General features: G+C 52.8%; 1 protein-coding gene across 1 annotated transcript in view; it reads left to right on the top strand.

Moving 5' to 3' along the window:
• The window catches only part of HSPA12B (heat shock protein family A (Hsp70) member 12B), a 35,971-nt gene extending 20,166 nt beyond the window's left edge, over positions 1–15,805 (top strand). Inside the window, exons 6-13 of the mRNA XM_007430829.3 lie at positions 1,183–1,287; positions 1,856–1,972; positions 4,038–4,209; positions 5,970–6,056; positions 7,607–7,711; positions 10,136–10,394; positions 11,844–11,947; positions 13,045–15,805. Of these exons, the coding sequence (XP_007430891.2) occupies positions 1,183–1,287; positions 1,856–1,972; positions 4,038–4,209; positions 5,970–6,056; positions 7,607–7,711; positions 10,136–10,394; positions 11,844–11,947; positions 13,045–13,688 (1,593 nt within the window). The 3' untranslated portion in view covers positions 13,689–15,805. The remainder of the gene's footprint in view (positions 1–1,182; positions 1,288–1,855; positions 1,973–4,037; positions 4,210–5,969; positions 6,057–7,606; positions 7,712–10,135; positions 10,395–11,843; positions 11,948–13,044) is intronic.
• Positions 15,806–15,834: the final 29 nt, after the last annotated feature.

Below are 15,834 nucleotides of genomic sequence, written 5' to 3'. Positions count from 1 at the left end.
GGTGTGATCAAAGCTCTGCCTGTTTTGTACGTGTGTTTTTATGCGCTGTCCTGTTTTTTATGCACGTCGTGACGTACATGATGGCTCCTGTGCTGGAGACTCCAATTTGTGCCATTTATTTTAAGGCAATTTCTGCTGCAAATTGCATGCTCCAGACCTTGTATTTCGGAAAACCGGAGCTGTTTTGCTGGCACGGAAACACAGTAGAGAGCTTGGGATGAATGCAAGACATTTCTCTCTGTTCCCGGGGGCTCCAGGTTGGCCCCGTCCCGGTTCTCAGCTTCGAGCAGACTCTGAGCAAGGAGACAGGCCCTGCTAGCTGGCAGGCAGACCCCATAACCCAGTGTTGTCCAAACTTGTCCACTTTAAGATGAGTGGACTTCAACTCCCAGAATTCCCCAGCCAGCATGGGGAAGTGGACAAGTTTGGACAACACTGCCATGAGTGGTTACTGACTTGTTTAAACTATTTGCCATACAAATTGGGCGTATGAGTTCTTTACTTACGAATAAGTCCCTTTGGCTGCAGCAGCATCGCCAGTTACATTTGGGAAGAGGTTGGCAGATTCCCCCGTGCCAGCGTCTTCCCCCAGAAATATGTGGCTGGCAGCTGGAGCTGGACCCATCGGAGAGCCTTCTCGAGCGGTGTGCTTGTGCAAGTGCTGGCGCGTGACCTCTGCCCGTCGTGACCTGCGTCCTCCAAGGTGGTGGAGAATGGAGAGGTCTCTCTTCCCTGGCGCGATTCAGGGAGGATGGCCTCGTGGCTTGGGGTAGCACGTTCTGCAACACAGCAGCTGTGCTTGTGCGCCCAGGTCCAGGGTCTAGTGGGCCGTGTGCCAGCCCCACCAGGTAGACCAGACCAAGATATCAGCTCCACAGGAAGGCTAGAACTACTTTGACTGAGATGGGCTCTAAGAACAGAATCGTGCAAGCCTGATTGTGCTGGACCTCCTCCTCCTCCCCCTTACACTCCAGTGAATCAGGGAGGTGTCTGTCTGAGCCGCTTCCAAATGTTATCTTACTGTTCTGGACTTAAAAAATGTTCCAACCCTTTTTGCCTAGGGAACAGTTCCTGCGTATTTCCATCCAGGTCATCTTCCTTGCTCTCTGCTCTGTGCAAAAGCTGCTCTGGTTCCTGAGCAGAGTGAGGTTGATGCGTGATGTTGGCGTTGCCTTTTGGCAGGATTTGAGCATGAAGACCGAACTGGCGGCGGTGAACGGGAAGACGCTGCAAGCCTTGGAGGTCTTCGCTCACGCCCTTCGTTTCTTCAAGCGGCAGGCCGTGCAGGTACGAAGGAGATCTTTTTCCAGTGGTTGGAGGCAGATATGATCTACTCTTCTCAACTAACTAGATTCCCTTTCTAGCCCTCTCGGCATCTTCTTCCGCATCCTAACGCTTCCTTCCCGTTCCTGAGTTTCCTTCGGGCATCCAACTGCCAACTCTTGCTCTCTGGAGCGCATGGAACACCAGTGCAGGGCAGTGCAGAGTCAGTAAATTTTCAAGCAAAAACATCTCTGGTTATTCCAGTTCTCAGTGCTGAGGGGAGAGCCAGCGGAGGAGTTGCACCGTCCTGCAAAGGTGGTCAGAAGTTGCAGGGCAGAGATGTTTTGGGGCCTTTAACCATGTCAAGCTACAAAGCGCTGCCGAGGTTGGCCAGGCGGTGGGTGCATCCTGATGCAAGAGAACATGGCCCCTCATTTGTGATTCAGGGTAAACCGGGGGGGGGGGGGAGCAAGTGTGCAGCTGGGGGGAGTGTGGGTGTGGCTGTGGGTGTGCCTATCTGGTGTGCTAGAGCATAGATTTCCTCCTGGCCCTGACATGCAGCTGGTCCCCCTTTGACCCTCACTTTTTGCAGGAACTGAAGGACCAGTGCCCTGCATTGCCTGTGGCAGATGCCATCCGGTGGGTGATCACGGTGCCCGCCATTTGGAAGCAGCCGGCTAAACAGTTCATGCGAGAAGCTGCCTATCTGGTGAGTGTGCCGGGGAAGAGCTCCCTCAGCTGCCAAAAGGCACAGATCTGCCCTTTGCCCCCTGCCTTTCCAGAAAGAGGTGGGGAGAACTCCGTAAGGAGACCCACACTATTGTCAAAGCCCCAAAGAGCCCCCAACAAGTTTATTGTAGCTCTCTTGATGAGGCTCACCCAGCCCTGAAGGGTTTGCCAGGCTTTTATTGCACCAACCGCCACTCTACCGAGCACCTGTGGGCTGGCTGGGTCTGTTTCTGCTCCCGTTTCCTTTGGGCAGCTCTTAAGTTAAAATAGTGCGAAATAAAGCAGTATGTGGAACGATTCCAGGGCAGCGAGAAGAGGGGAAGATGTGATTCCCCTAATTGCTAATTTCCTAGCTGGATCCTGGATCTTCCTGGGAGCACTGAAACTGACCAGCCCCCTTGGAGTGGGGAAAAATTGTGTGGTGCTTCCGTCTGACCACCGGGAGGCAGCGTGTGGCCGGTCCCATCCTCCCTGGGACTCATCAGACACGCGCAGCCGCACGGGGGTCAACAGAGAGTAGCTGGCAAATCATTGCAGACGGTATTCACCTTGAAGCAGTGGTGGGATCGTGTTGTAAACTACCTTTACACCAAGGGCAGTGTAAGTGTCACTCGAACATGGGCTAGGGATGACAGGACAGCAATGCCTCAGGCCCAAAGGGGAAACTGAGGCTGCTGGGCATGATGGTGATATGACAGATTGTAAACTGAGGCAGGCTGAGGGTGTAACGCCATTGCACCTGGTCCACCCAACCAGCCAGCTACTTCTGGAAGACTCCCCTGGGGCGGCTACCTGAATTCGGAGCCTGTAACTTCACTTTCCCAGGGGCAGCCCTGGGGGCGGGAGGGACCGCAATGCCTGAAGGCTGATCTGGCTCAGGATTCTGGGTGCTGCAGTCAACAGAATCTGGGGGGGGGTGTGCTTTGTAGAAGGCCCCTCCCTACAGTAGTTGATGGATTTGGGGTAAGAGAGCAGAGCAGCAAGGATTTGGGTTGGTGAAGTTAGGCAGGGTCTCGTTACTCCTGACCATGTGCAGAGGGCCTTTCCTGCAACCCGGACCAATCACTGCAGGGCAGCTGCCCCCCAGGGCTGCAGGATCAGTGGGAAGAATTTCTAAGTCAGAGATGGGGGTGTCCCTGCAGAGCCCAAGAGTTGGGTTTGCTTGGTTAGTCCCGTCATCCGTGATCCTGAGCCCACAGCAAAGAGAGGGCCAGCTCCTGTTCACCTGCAGATGTCCCTGGGGGGATCAGCTCTCCAAAGGCGTGGGGGGAGCTGGCGTGGGCAGAATCAATTCAGGATGTGAGACCCCAGTTTGGGGCTGCTCAGCTTCTGCCCTTTCTGCTGTTGGCCTCCCACATGAGGCTGGAGCCGCCTTGGCACGGCATTACGGGGGGCACCGTCTCTGCTTTGCTTGCCCTGGTTTTGGAAAATGCCCACAAGAGCAGCCATCGGCGATCCCTGCCAACAGATCAAGGCTTACGTTGAGAAGGGATGGAAATGGGGAGAGGAGGAGAGGCAGAGTTCCTTTCTACTCCTAGTAGTAGAAGGGGGCTAAGTGGGGCTTTTCTCAGTGCAAGACATGGATAGTCCCCTCACCCAAACCACTGCCCTGTTGATGGTTCTTCACAAGGACACTCTTTGTGAAAATGCTGTCTTTCCAGAGTTCTTGTTCTCTGCTGGGAGAGGCAACAGTAAATTTGCAGGCAGGTGCCTTTTTTGTTAGAACGTCTTACGTGAAGCCAACTTGTTCCAGTAGAGATTACGTCTCCTTGGTGTTGTTCTGTGAAAGCAGAAAGCCTTGTGCCCCCTTTTATCCCCAGGAAATTGCTCAGCTTCTTGAGATGTTCTGCCAGAAGTGAGTCTCCGTGGCCAGCAAGCAGAAGTGAGCAGGATCCTCCTCAAGAGGATCTGGCCAATATCTTTCTGCAGCAGAAGCCACCGGTTGGTCGCCTTGGGCTTCCTCAACCTGGTGCCCTCCAGATGTGTCGTCTGCAACGGCTCACTTCTGGCTAGTCAAAGACCCCCATTTCTCTTCTTCCGTTCAGGCTGGGCTGGTGCCTTCGGAGAACCCCGAGCAGCTGCTGATCGCTCTGGAGCCAGAGGCAGCCTCTATCTACTGCCGGAAACTTCGCCTCAACCAGCTGATCGATCTCAGCTACAGGCCCCAGGCAAATGGCCTGGCCTCGGACCTTCCTGTTGACTCCAGCTTCAGGCAGGGTAGGTGAGGGCAGGCCCAGAGGGGGCCACGGCAAAGCAGGATTTCAAATGCGAGGTGGCGGGCAGGGAAAGGCAGGGAGCCTGGGAGTCCTCCCATCAGAACGGAGCCTCTGTCTTCAAAGGCAGCGTGAGACGCGGGACCTCCTCCTAGGCCGCCAAAGGCTGATTGACGTCTGAATGTCCAAGAGTTTCCAAGAGAAATCTGGCTGGTTTAAATGTATTTGGCTGCTTTGCTGTTGCAAAATGAGGTGGCAAAGAGTTCCACACACCCATTCCATTTTTCTTGTGGGAACCTCCTTCCGTGGTGGGTGTCTCTGCACTTCTATTCTTGGCCTTGATTTTACTAGAGAAACGAACCGTGGGCCGTACAAGTCCTGCTCGTGGAAAACTGCTTTGAAGGGTGCCAGAAGGAGACGAAGGGGGGATCCTACCTTGAGTTCTTGGAGGAGGGGTCCTGCTCATTTCCCCTTCTAATTGGGACCTTAGGCAGAAATTAAGAAATTGGTACCCGGGCTGCTGTATCCTCAGCCCCAGGAGGACATTCTGCATTCATTCCCGATCTTCCCTCTTCCCTCTGCAGTCTTTGGGAAGTGCGTTGCATGTGTTCAAGAAATGCACTTGGTCCAAAAAGCCAAACTAGTGGAGAAATGAAGCCAATTGGCCTAGAGGTGCTTGAAGGCAAAATGTCTTTCCCCCCACTTTGATGGTGAAGATGCAAAGCAGGGGCTCCTACATAGGGATGGATGGATGGATGGATTTATATTTCTATAGTCGCCCACCTCAACCAAGTGACTCTTGGTTGGCATCAGGAGGCTAAAAATGCAACACATTATAACGTTCAGATTCTTTGCATGGGCAGAATCATCTTTCTTGAGGCCAGAGGTGGGAAGGCAGGAGGCCCAGAAAAATAAGACCTTTTCTCCCCCACATTCCCCCAATGCATCCTACGGGAGGGGCAGTCGGGCAGCAGCCTGAGATGTTGCCAACTGCCCCGTTCGAAGCTGGACTCTCTTCTGCTCAGGCGACTCACCACAGAGGGCGTGCAGCCGTCCCAGGCCTTCTAGGGCAGCATTCTCCCAAACGCACATGGAGGCAACACGAGGGGAGAGCAGAAACCGGGGATGTGCCGTGCAGACAAAGTGCTTCAGAGTGGGCATTAGTGTGCGTGACATCCTGCCCAGCATGTCCTTAAAAAGCTGCATCTGCCCTGGATTGGCGGGGTAGCCGTGCAGTCCCGGGAAAATACTTAGTCTGCGGTAAGGAGGAGCTGACAGCGCAGCCACACCATCCCGGAAGCACCTTGTTGCACCCCATCAGCACCTCCTTAACAGAAACACGTCTTTCCCTGGGAAGATGTGACCGCCACGTGAGCCCTGAAACAGCCACAGCATCTTTAAAAAGGCACCCGTGGGTGTGCCTTGTGTGCCCACCCGGGCTCCAAAGCCCCCTCTCTGCTTCCGATTGCAACACATCCCTAGCAGGCAAACACACGCTCAGTTGCGACGCGCTACTTGGTCGCACAGGACAAAGTAGAGATGCCCCCTGTGGCCGCTGCTGGTAAAGGGGGTGGGAAGAACTCCAGATGCCCGGCTGGGCAAATTTTCCACTTTTTTTTCTTACTCCTTCTGCAACACGCAGCTCCCTGCCTCCCCAGCGGAGGAGCCAGGGTGCTCAGAAAGCCCGCTGCTCCTCCTTGGAGACTCTCACTTCTCCTGCGCTTCCCCCACTTGCGTCCCACCATCTGCCCTCTCTTCCCGCAGCCCGAGAACAGCTCCGCCGGTCCAGACACAGCCGGACTTTCCTGATTGAGTCTGGAGTGGGCGAGCTCTGGTCGGAAATGCAGACAGGTAGGTGTCCGTGGGGAAGGCTGGCGGGAAGGCTGGGCGCCGGAGTCCCAAGCCATCTGGCTGGGATGGTGGCTTGGAGGCCGGGGGCGAGATGTTGGCACAGAAGAGGTGAGGGATACAGGTCGGGCAACGTACTGGCCAGAGTCGGTGTCATCCGCAAGAGGCAGAAGGAGCAAGGGAAGAGGAGGAGGGCCGAGGCTGGAGATGATTAGAACTGGGCTGCTGTATCTAGAGCGCTCCAGATTGGAGAAGGCATCTCCTGCTTTCCTAAAACCACCCTGCTCAGAGGAGTCGGTTGTCAGATGCCCAGGAAATCTTTCCTTTGGCTCCCAATGTTTCCTCCAGTATTTTAAAACTTTTGCCTTCGGGCAACCAGGACCTGTCCTCTTTGCCCCAAAGGAGAGAGCTCACCCAGGGCACGGAGGAGATTGGTTTGGGCGGAGGCAGAGGAAGGGTTAACTTGCCGCCCTCTTTTCCGGTACAGCCAAGGGAGGTTAAGCTTCACCTGCCCACTTTCCTTTCGCACCTGAGTCCATGGGAATCCTTGATCACAAAAGAGAGAGCACCAGTTGGGGGTTGCCTTTGGCCAAGGGATGAGGAGAGGAAGAGGAACGCTACAGAAGATCCCTGGAGGATCAGGATTCAGCACCTGAGTCCAGAACACCAGACTCGATCTGGTTCGGGGCTGGAAGTCATTGTGCAAGTCGTCGTGCCAGGGATGTTGGCGGGGTACGAGCAGGCAACCTGAGGACAGGCGGAGCTTCCATCGTACTGTGGTGGCCACCATTCTGACTTTTTGACCACACTCTATGGAACCTCTGTGATGGTGCCTCCGAAACGGTCTACAGCAGTGTTTCTTAAAATTGGCAACTTTCAGGGGACTTCAACTCCCAGAATTCCCCGGCCAGTATCTTAAAGTTGCCCAGGTTGAGAAACGGGCTCTAGAGGTCAGCATCAGAAGGCAGGGCCACTTTCTCGGGGCCTGATCTCTCCAGCATGTCTTGTGAGAGTCCTGGTTTTCAGCCACTGGCTAAAGAAGTCCTGGACTGGGTGGGGGTGAAAGCATAAGGAGGTCCTGCTGGCTTGGCTGCCCCCCTCCCCCACAACTAATCAAGGCCAAGTCCAGTCTGCTTTCTTCCACGTCCTGAAGCCACAACAGCATCAAGAATCTGGCAAAAGCCACATTAGTCACCCCCAAGGGGGCAGGAACTGAAACCGAAAGCTTCCGGTGCCAGTCATAAGTTCTCCTTCCCTCCCTCCCCCAGCAGAAGAGGACACTTACTCCTCTTCTGGGCAACTCATTTCAACTGGGTTCTGCAGCCGAACCAGTTCTGCTCTAGGTTAAGCAGTGTGAGGGGCATTGGCCCTGCCTTGATCTCCTGCCTGTTGGGGTCTGGGAGAAGCCCCCGTGACATCATGCCCGAGTGATGGACCTTGAGTCCTCTTTCCCTCCACGGACCTGTCCCCAAACATCTCAGGTGGTCACACAGCAGGTGGGCATTTGCATTACGCTCTGGCATCCCCTCACCTGCCTTCTCTTTGCTGTCCAGGGGACCGCTATATCGTGGCCGACTGCGGAGGGGGGACAGTTGATCTGACGGTCCATCAGATCGAGCAGCCCCAGGGTACCCTGAAGGAACTCTACAAGGCATCAGGTGAGGCTGGAGGGAAGGGGCCCTTGGGGGGCACAGAGGGGTCGGTGCTCCCCAAGGGAAAAGAGGGTGAGCTGCATGAATGCCATCCAACTCCTTTCGTCCCACAGCTTTGTCCATCAAAGTTGTGCTTGCAAGTTCCTTGGGGCAGGGATCGTTTTCTTTCTCCCTTTGTTAATTTACAAAACTTTGCCAGCTTGGGAATGGACAGGTAAAGTACTAACAGCGGGCATGCCCATGTTGCAGAAGAAAGTCATTTGATTTGCAGCTGTTCTTCCAGCTTGGTCTGCAAAGATTTCTTCCTCTAGAGTTAACAGAGGGTTGTCGAGTCCTTGGTGCTCTCTGAGCTTGGTTGCTTGCTTGCACGCGTTTCATTACCCGACTAGGTAACATCATCAGCGCGAGGGAGGGTGGGGTTTGCTCCTGTTTATATACAGTAGCTTTCCCTACACCAAGCTAAATCCAAAAACCTAGGAAGCTTGGCACTCAGCCCCATCAGTCATCAATAGACACATAGAAATAAACCACATTTACACACCACTCAAAAGAGACAACGAAAAGCTAAGAAGGAAACAAAAAGACCAGAACACGTCCCCTCCAGCGGCCAACACCCGGCTAAGCAGGGATTAACACCAGGCAAACCGTCAGGCAGAAAACAACAGCCTAATCAAGGCACTGCCAAGGGGGAAACCAGACCCCCACCGGCACTGGCAGGGCGAGCGGCTGCATGTAAATAAACAGGGAGCAAACTCCACCCTCCCTCCCACTGATGATGCCACCTAGCTGGGTAACGAAACGTCTGCAGTCAAACCACCAAGCTCAGAGAGCACCAAGGACTCCAACTCAAATCTGAGCTACAGATATTATTTTCTATTAATGGAGGGTTGCCAGAACCACTTAAAATGAAAACGCTACAGAAAGATTCGGTGGGACGGCTCTGGGACCCAGTCAGTTCCATGCGGTTCCCGCTCACAGGGTGAGCTTTCCCTGAACCGACATCGTTTGGATCTGTCCTGATGAAGGGGAAACTGCCAGCCCTGAGAACCAGGCTTTTGCATCTGGGGGACATAATCTAGTTTCCCTGTCTCTTCTCTCCATTGGAGGGGGGTGCAGAGGGATTCAGGAGCTGGCGTGCATGGCAAAGATGCCAACTTGTAAGAACATCGCTTAGGTTTCTGAAGGTTTCATGCTCCCCAGGGTTTAAACTGTCCTACAGCTTAAACCTTGTCTCTGACACCCTCCAGATTTTTAAGCCTCTGGTGCCAACGTTTCTAGTGTTTAAGGTAGCCGTTTTAGCTTTCAGTGTTTTGACCAGCTTGCCTGAACCTGATGCTTTTGAGATGTATTGGACCACAACGCATCATCTGGGACACGTGAGCTGGGGATTACAAGAGTTGGAGTCCAGTGTGTCTGGAGATCATCAGGTTGGGGAACTGACTGAGACCTTAATGCCCAAACTGGCAACAGCGTGCACTTTTCTGCCTGCAGTGCAGATTGAAATGGAAGCAGTTAATGTGATTTTGCAAGTTGTAAAGAAAACAAAAAAAGGGGAGGGAGGGAGGGAGGGGAGGATAAAACAGACCACGGTAGTTTCTTCTCTCTCTCCCTGGTTGGAGGTGCTCACTCTCCCCGGAAACTGGTTGCTGAGTTTATCCTAGGGCCCCATCTACTGGCTACCATTGAAATGACTAGTTGAAAAAATCTTGACAGATGACAGTGCCAAACCTCTTCTTCACATTGCTAGAAACGTTCAGCAGGTGGCAGCATTGGGCCAACATTGCGTTTCCCTAAAGCTAAGCAGGGCGAGGCTTGGTTGGAACTTGGATGGGAGACCAGGTGCTGTAGGATAGACTACCAAGTCGCAAAGCCATTCTAGAAGAAGGCAGTGACAAGCCATTTCTGTATTTCCGCCAAGAAAACTTCATGGACGTGTCCCTGAACACCAGGAGTTGAGTTTGACTCAAACCAGACTTTACTCATTCCTTTGAAAGACCATTTTTTAAAAACTTGATTAAGCAAATGTCCCCTCCCTCCCCAGTTTTTCCCAGGGCACCCTCCCGATGTTTTGATCCCAGGCTGTTTGGGGATGAGGGGAGTAGCAGTTCAACATATCCGAAGCATATCGAGTTGGGGAAAGGTGCTTTAGCAGATGAAATAGAACCAAACAAGCAGCAGGGCCATTCCTGGAAAAGTTTGGCTTCTAGGAGGTCCTGCCTCTTGGAGAATGGAACCTGGAGAAAGAAGACCTGTGTTAGTCGGCGGTGGCCCCAAATCAGGAGGAGCCTGGAAGCACCTTTTCTGATGAACCGGTTTGATTCCCCGGAAAAGGTGCTTCCAGGCTCCTATCTTGGGAGGCAGGAAGTGCCCAGGAATCTCCTCGCTCTTGACCTGCTCCGCTTTCTCTTAGTTCTTCCCCTTTCCTTCCAGGTGGTCCCTACGGGGCTGTCGGGGTGGACCTGGCCTTTGAGAAGCTGCTCTGCCAGATATTTGGCGAAGACTTCATCGCCACCTTCAAAGCCAAGCGTCCAGCAGCCTGGGTGGACCTGACCATCGCTTTCGAGGCCCGCAAGCGGACAGCGGCACCCCACCGGGCCAACCCTCTCAACGTCTCCCTCCCCTTCTCCTTCATCGACTTCTACCGCAAGCACCGAGGGCAGAACGTGGAGACGGCCCTCAAGCGCAGCAGGTTGGGGGCTGGGGAGACCGGGGGAGAGGGGCTCTCTTCAGAGATGCAGATGGCTTCCCCATGGCAAATTCACCACCACCACATCCCCCTCTTCCTGACTGTTTTAATGCTGGGCAGAGAAATATGTTGGCGTGTTTTCTACCAGTTCCCATTCAACTGGGTAAAAGAAAATGCCTTCCAAAACTGACTTCAAAGGAGAAGTCAATGTAATGCCATTCAATGCAATTCTCCTGGCTGGTCTTGCCTTGGTTACTCCTCTTACCTGTGGGGTGGTGGTGCAAAGCATATCGTGGGAATGTCCAAAAGTTGGTGTTTGACCCAGTCAACTAACCCCAGAGAATACCTTTAGCCCTAAAGAGATGATGTCTTGCATGGGGTTCAAGTAACTTTTCCCCAGTCACCCGAACCATCAAGCACTGAAACCCAGTGACCAGACCCAATCTAGCCTATCCAGTCCTCCAAGAAAGAGAGCTGCTGAGAAAGAGTGGCTCCGAGAAAGCCGCCTTCTTCGCGATGGAGCCAAGCCACACCTCCTGCTGCCTGGCCGGCCAATTGGAAAGGGCTGAGGGGTGCAGCGAAGCCTTGCCAGGACCTTCTCCTGGCTCAAGGGCAACTAGGCACCAGTGCCTGGAGAAAGACAGCAGGAGTTGGGGATAGTTTCCAAAGAACGTTTCGACCCCCTTGGTGTGATCGGATGCTGTTAGGACCGCCAATAAGGAGATCTAACGGGGTTCACAGCCAACTGGGTTAAGCGCCTTGTGGGAACAAGGCCACAGAGCGATGATGGTGGGCGTGAAGGTCCTGCCTTTCGTTGCAGGGTTATTTTGCCAACATAGCGAAACAGAGTCAAAGAAACACCCACCATTAGGGGGAAAAAATCCAACCAAGTTATACCATAAAACTTGTAGGGTTACAAGAACATGGGCAGATATTTAAGAAGCCTTTGATCCTGCTGGGAGAGCAATGGCCTGAAGGACAGCCATTCTTCCAGAAAAAGCTCCTCTCTTAATTCACTCAGGCCCCCATGCAAGGTGGGGTGCCCCAGCCTGTTTCCCCACCCCACTCCAGCCCTCTTCTCTGCATCTCATATTCCTTTTTGCCCTTCGCAGGATTCTTCCAAACCTACAAAATTGGAGCTGGGGGACACAGCATCTCGCTAGTTTACAGGCATTTCCATCCCTTCCCAAGTGGCTCCTTGATCCATCTGGGGTTCCCATACCTTCCTCCATTTAATGACAAAGCTCTGTGTGTGCACATGTGTGTGTGCACGTGTGGAGACGTAATTTTGGACCCACAGTCCGCTAGGCAGCAGCTGGTTGAAGAGTGTCACCACTCTCCTCTGGCTGAGCTCCATCTACCCACAGCTGAGGATGTTTCAGGCTAAAATAAAATAAAAAGATGGTCCCCCCTTCACAGCCCTCTTCCCCCCTCCCCGCTTTGCATCCCCAGCGTGCACTTGGTGAAGTGGTCTTCTCAAGGGATGCTGCGCATGTCTCCCGAGGCCATGAACGAGCTCTTCCAGCCCACCGTCAGCCAGATCATTAAGCACATTGGTGAGTCCTCAAATGGCCCCATTGCGTTCCTGAAGCTCCAGAGACCCAGCTGGGCCATGGGGCAGAGGGAGCCCCAGATATCTGCAGATTGGCAAGACGGACGCAGGACTTGGAGCTCAAACGGTCCACAAAAGGCCAATGTTGTCCATAATTGGGAGGTTCAAGGTTTTTGGAAAATGGGGCACCTGAGACTGATTTTGGACGTCTTGGGGCATGATGCAAAGCACACGATGGCCACCATCTTTTCGGTTCTGGGGCCACGCTCACAAGGACACACGCCTACAGACTGGCCCAGCAGGTTTTGGACAGAGAGAATCTGCCTTCCCTTGCTGGACAGCCCACGGGCAGGTCCTCCTAAAAAGTCTGGTTTGTACATCCCCTAATCCATAATGTAGCTGGCCTCCATGTTTGCCAGCCACTTTTTCCTCTAAGAAGCATACATTTTTATGAAAAAAAGAGAAAGAATGAAGAAATCAGGGGGCAGGGGGGAGGAAAAACAACAGATTAAAGCACACACATATTCTATATTCATCTAAATGTTTAAATAATTCATTGAACCTTGACCACATTAAATGATGATCAAGTGCCAGTTTATCAATGGGAAGTGAAAAGACTAAGTAGTTGCTTTGGCTTAGTGTAGCCAGTGAACCCAGCCATTGTGGCTTGTAAATGATGGCCTACTGTGAAAACCCACCTAACTTTGGTGTATTCACTACATCATTGTTAAACAAAGCAAGGCTTAGGGTGTTGCGTGCCAATGTCATATCAACTCATTTTGGGGGCAAATTTGGGTAAATGCAAGCAGATGACCATCATATTCAGGTTTGGGAATCCAAGACACCAGCTGTATTCACTCAACACCCCAAGCCATGTTTCACTCAAGAAGCATAATCGGCTGGGTTCATATGTGCTAACCCACCATGTTCAAAGGCAGAATTCATCCCACAGGCTAAACTACAAAGAAGCAAACCTTTGTACCTCTCTCAACCTCTTTCATATTCCAACTTGGGCAAATGGCTAGCTTTCCCCCTTGGTTAGACCAAGGTGATCTTCTCACTTCATTTCCCTCCCCTCTTTCTCATCTCTTCTTCCTTCAGATGACCTCATGAAGAAGCCTGAAGTGAAGGGCATCAAGTTCCTCTTCCTGGTGGGCGGATTTGCTGAGTCAGCCATTTTGCAGCACGCTGTCCAATCTGCCTTCAGCAGCTCCTGCCGGGTCATCATCCCGCAAGACGTGGGGCTGACCATCCTGAAAGGGGCAGTGCTGTTTGGCCTTGACCCCACCATTGTCCGGGTGAGGCGCTCACCCCTGACTTATGGAGTGGGGGTCCTGAACAAGTTTGTGGAGGGGAAACACCCCAAGGAGAAGCTCCTGGTCAAGGAAGGGAAGAACTGGTGCACTGATATCTTTGAGAAGTTTGTCTCTGTGGACCAGTCGGTGGCCTTGGGCGAAGTGGTGCAAAGGAGCTACTGCCCAGCCCGGGTGGGACAACGCAAGATCATCATTAACATCTATTGCTGCGCCACAGACGACGTGATCTATATCACTGATCCAGGAGTGAGAAAGTGTGGCACCATCAGCCTAGAGCTGGAGGATCTGGAGGAGTCCAGCTCACCAAAGAAAAGCCGTCGGGAGATAAGAGCAAGCATGCAGTTTGGCGATACGGAGATCAAGGTGGCAGCCATGGACGTCTGGACCTCCAAGACTGTGCGGGCATCCATCGATTTCCTCTCTAACTGATGCCCCAGAAATGAGAGGACTTTGGATTGGCGGAATGCTAGAGGTTATGCAGAGTTCATCTTTGCTGTGAGCCAGGATCACTTGGCGCATGCCAGGGATGAATCATGTTTATGGAATCAGCCCAGCCACAGGCTGGTTTTGGGGGGATAGATTTATGTCATGAATCTGCCAAAAGATAGCAAGCTGGAACTTAAAATGGCCAACTTACTTTCAGTTACTCCCAGATCATGAACTGGTGGGATTTATTGGGTCATGGTCAGAAGTGAGCTTCTTGGAATTCTAGAAAACAGCAGGGTGACCGTTGGAAAAGCTGATCTTTAAAGCGCCGAAGATCTAGGAACACCTCGCATTTCCCCACATTGCCACCTTGAAGCAGCTGTCTCTGGCTTCCCAGCGAGACCAATTATGGGATTTCAGAGCACTAACTTTGTCTATAAAAAATGGACATTCAGATGCAGTGATTCACTATGCATTCCACCACTTAGAGAGACCTCTTTGCCAGAAGGGTGTCAAAAATCTACCCGTAGTTAACAATGCTGCAAAGTGTCACAGGGAAAGCAAAGGCCCCACAATGTAGTGCAGAACTGTTGCAGGCCCACCCCACAAGAAGAGGAAAGTGTAATTGTTTCCTAGTGTGGGCATCTGTCTCCACAGGTGTAAAAATCCAGCTTTGATCCAATAATGCTCTTTAAAAGTACTTGGCACCCTCTTCTTCCTACTCCCCAAGTCCCCAGAGTGGAGAAGCTGGTGCCCAGTTAAGCGGAGGGAAACCGTAATGGGCATCTTCTGGGAAAGCAGCAGGAGGGCAGCTGAGTCCAACCAGAGTGCCTGATGCGCACCAACGATCTGCCCGCAGCCCTGCTTGTGCGGCTTCAGATCCTTCCCCGCGTTCCACTTCGGAAGACCTGAAGGCTGTCGCTCCCTTCCCTCCAGATCAACTCCTGGGATGGGCTTGGCATGTGAGCAAAAAGAGGACCAGGAATTGCCAGGCATTTTCAAAAGCGCTCCGCCCATTGCCTTCTCCCCACAGGAAAGGGCTGGCAGGCGCGCCCCGACCAGGAATAACCCAAGGACGGAGCCAAGAGGCTGGTAGTACGAGCCCTGAGCCCAGGAGGGTCAGGGAAAGAAGACTCACAAGGTGGTGGCGGCCCCTGGCATATCTGTTGGAGAACTCGAGGAGCGCTCAAAAGCCCCAGCAGAAAAGCCCAGAGGCAAAGCGTGAGCCAGCTCCACGGGGGCATCTGGAAGGTACAGTCGACAAAGTCAAGATGGTTTCCTCTCCCATTTTTTATGAGCTTCAAGTGCACCGTGGTGACCCTCTTGACCTTGTTGATGGCGCCCTGAGGACGCCCCACCACACTCGCCTGCTTGGCCTACTGTCCCCTAATGTGATGCTTTTCTGCACGTTACTCTCGTGAACTTCTAGAGATCCCTTCCCCAAACCTCCTTTTTTAGCAAGCATGAAGGAACTGCCATGCCAAATCTGGGGAAGCGCGTATCTTTGGAGGACGATGTTTCAGCCCACGTGCTGCGGCCAAAACGGGAGAGGAGGAGGGCACATTCAGAAGGAAACTAACCCCCCATGACTAGGTACATTGGGGCAAGAAAGGGAAGCCCCACAGAGACTGAAGGCCCCTTTGGGGGCAGGGACTTTTTGTCCCCCAGAGGAATTCCTAACCCCACCCCACACAGGAAGCTGGCTCAATGGCTTTAGGGTCGCCCCAAGCTTGAAGCAGATAAGCAGCACCTTGGTCGTCCTCGGAAAAAGAGAGGCAGGACTGGGCGGGACCCCATCAGAAACCCGCAGGCTGCAGACTGAACCAGGAGGGCAAAAACGGGGAGAAACATTTCTGGCGAAGAAAAAAAACGGCAGGGAAGGGTCTGCAATGTCAGAAGGAGTCCAAACAACCATTTGTCCTTCCCCTTCGCCCGCCTGCCCACAGCAGAGATCAAACAGAAGAACAGAGAGGTTTTTTTTCAACTGAAATTTATTATTTCTTTTTAGAGAATGTTTGCTTTTAAAAAAACAAACAGACCCAAACACACGTCTCTTATATGTGTGTGCGTGTGTGTGTGTTTATACATAGGCACATAAAAACTGTTGGTTTCTTTCACTACCTGTCACATCCCTGCTCTGTATCCCAGG

This window comes from Python bivittatus, unplaced genomic scaffold, assembly GCF_059951505.1.
Source record: "Python bivittatus isolate LINGU-HERP-01145 unplaced genomic scaffold, Pbiv_v1 ctg000740_np1212, whole genome shotgun sequence".
In the NCBI taxonomy this organism is placed as follows: Eukaryota; Metazoa; Chordata; class Lepidosauria; order Squamata; family Pythonidae; genus Python; species Python bivittatus.
This window is presented reverse-complemented; position numbering and strand designations above follow the sequence as displayed.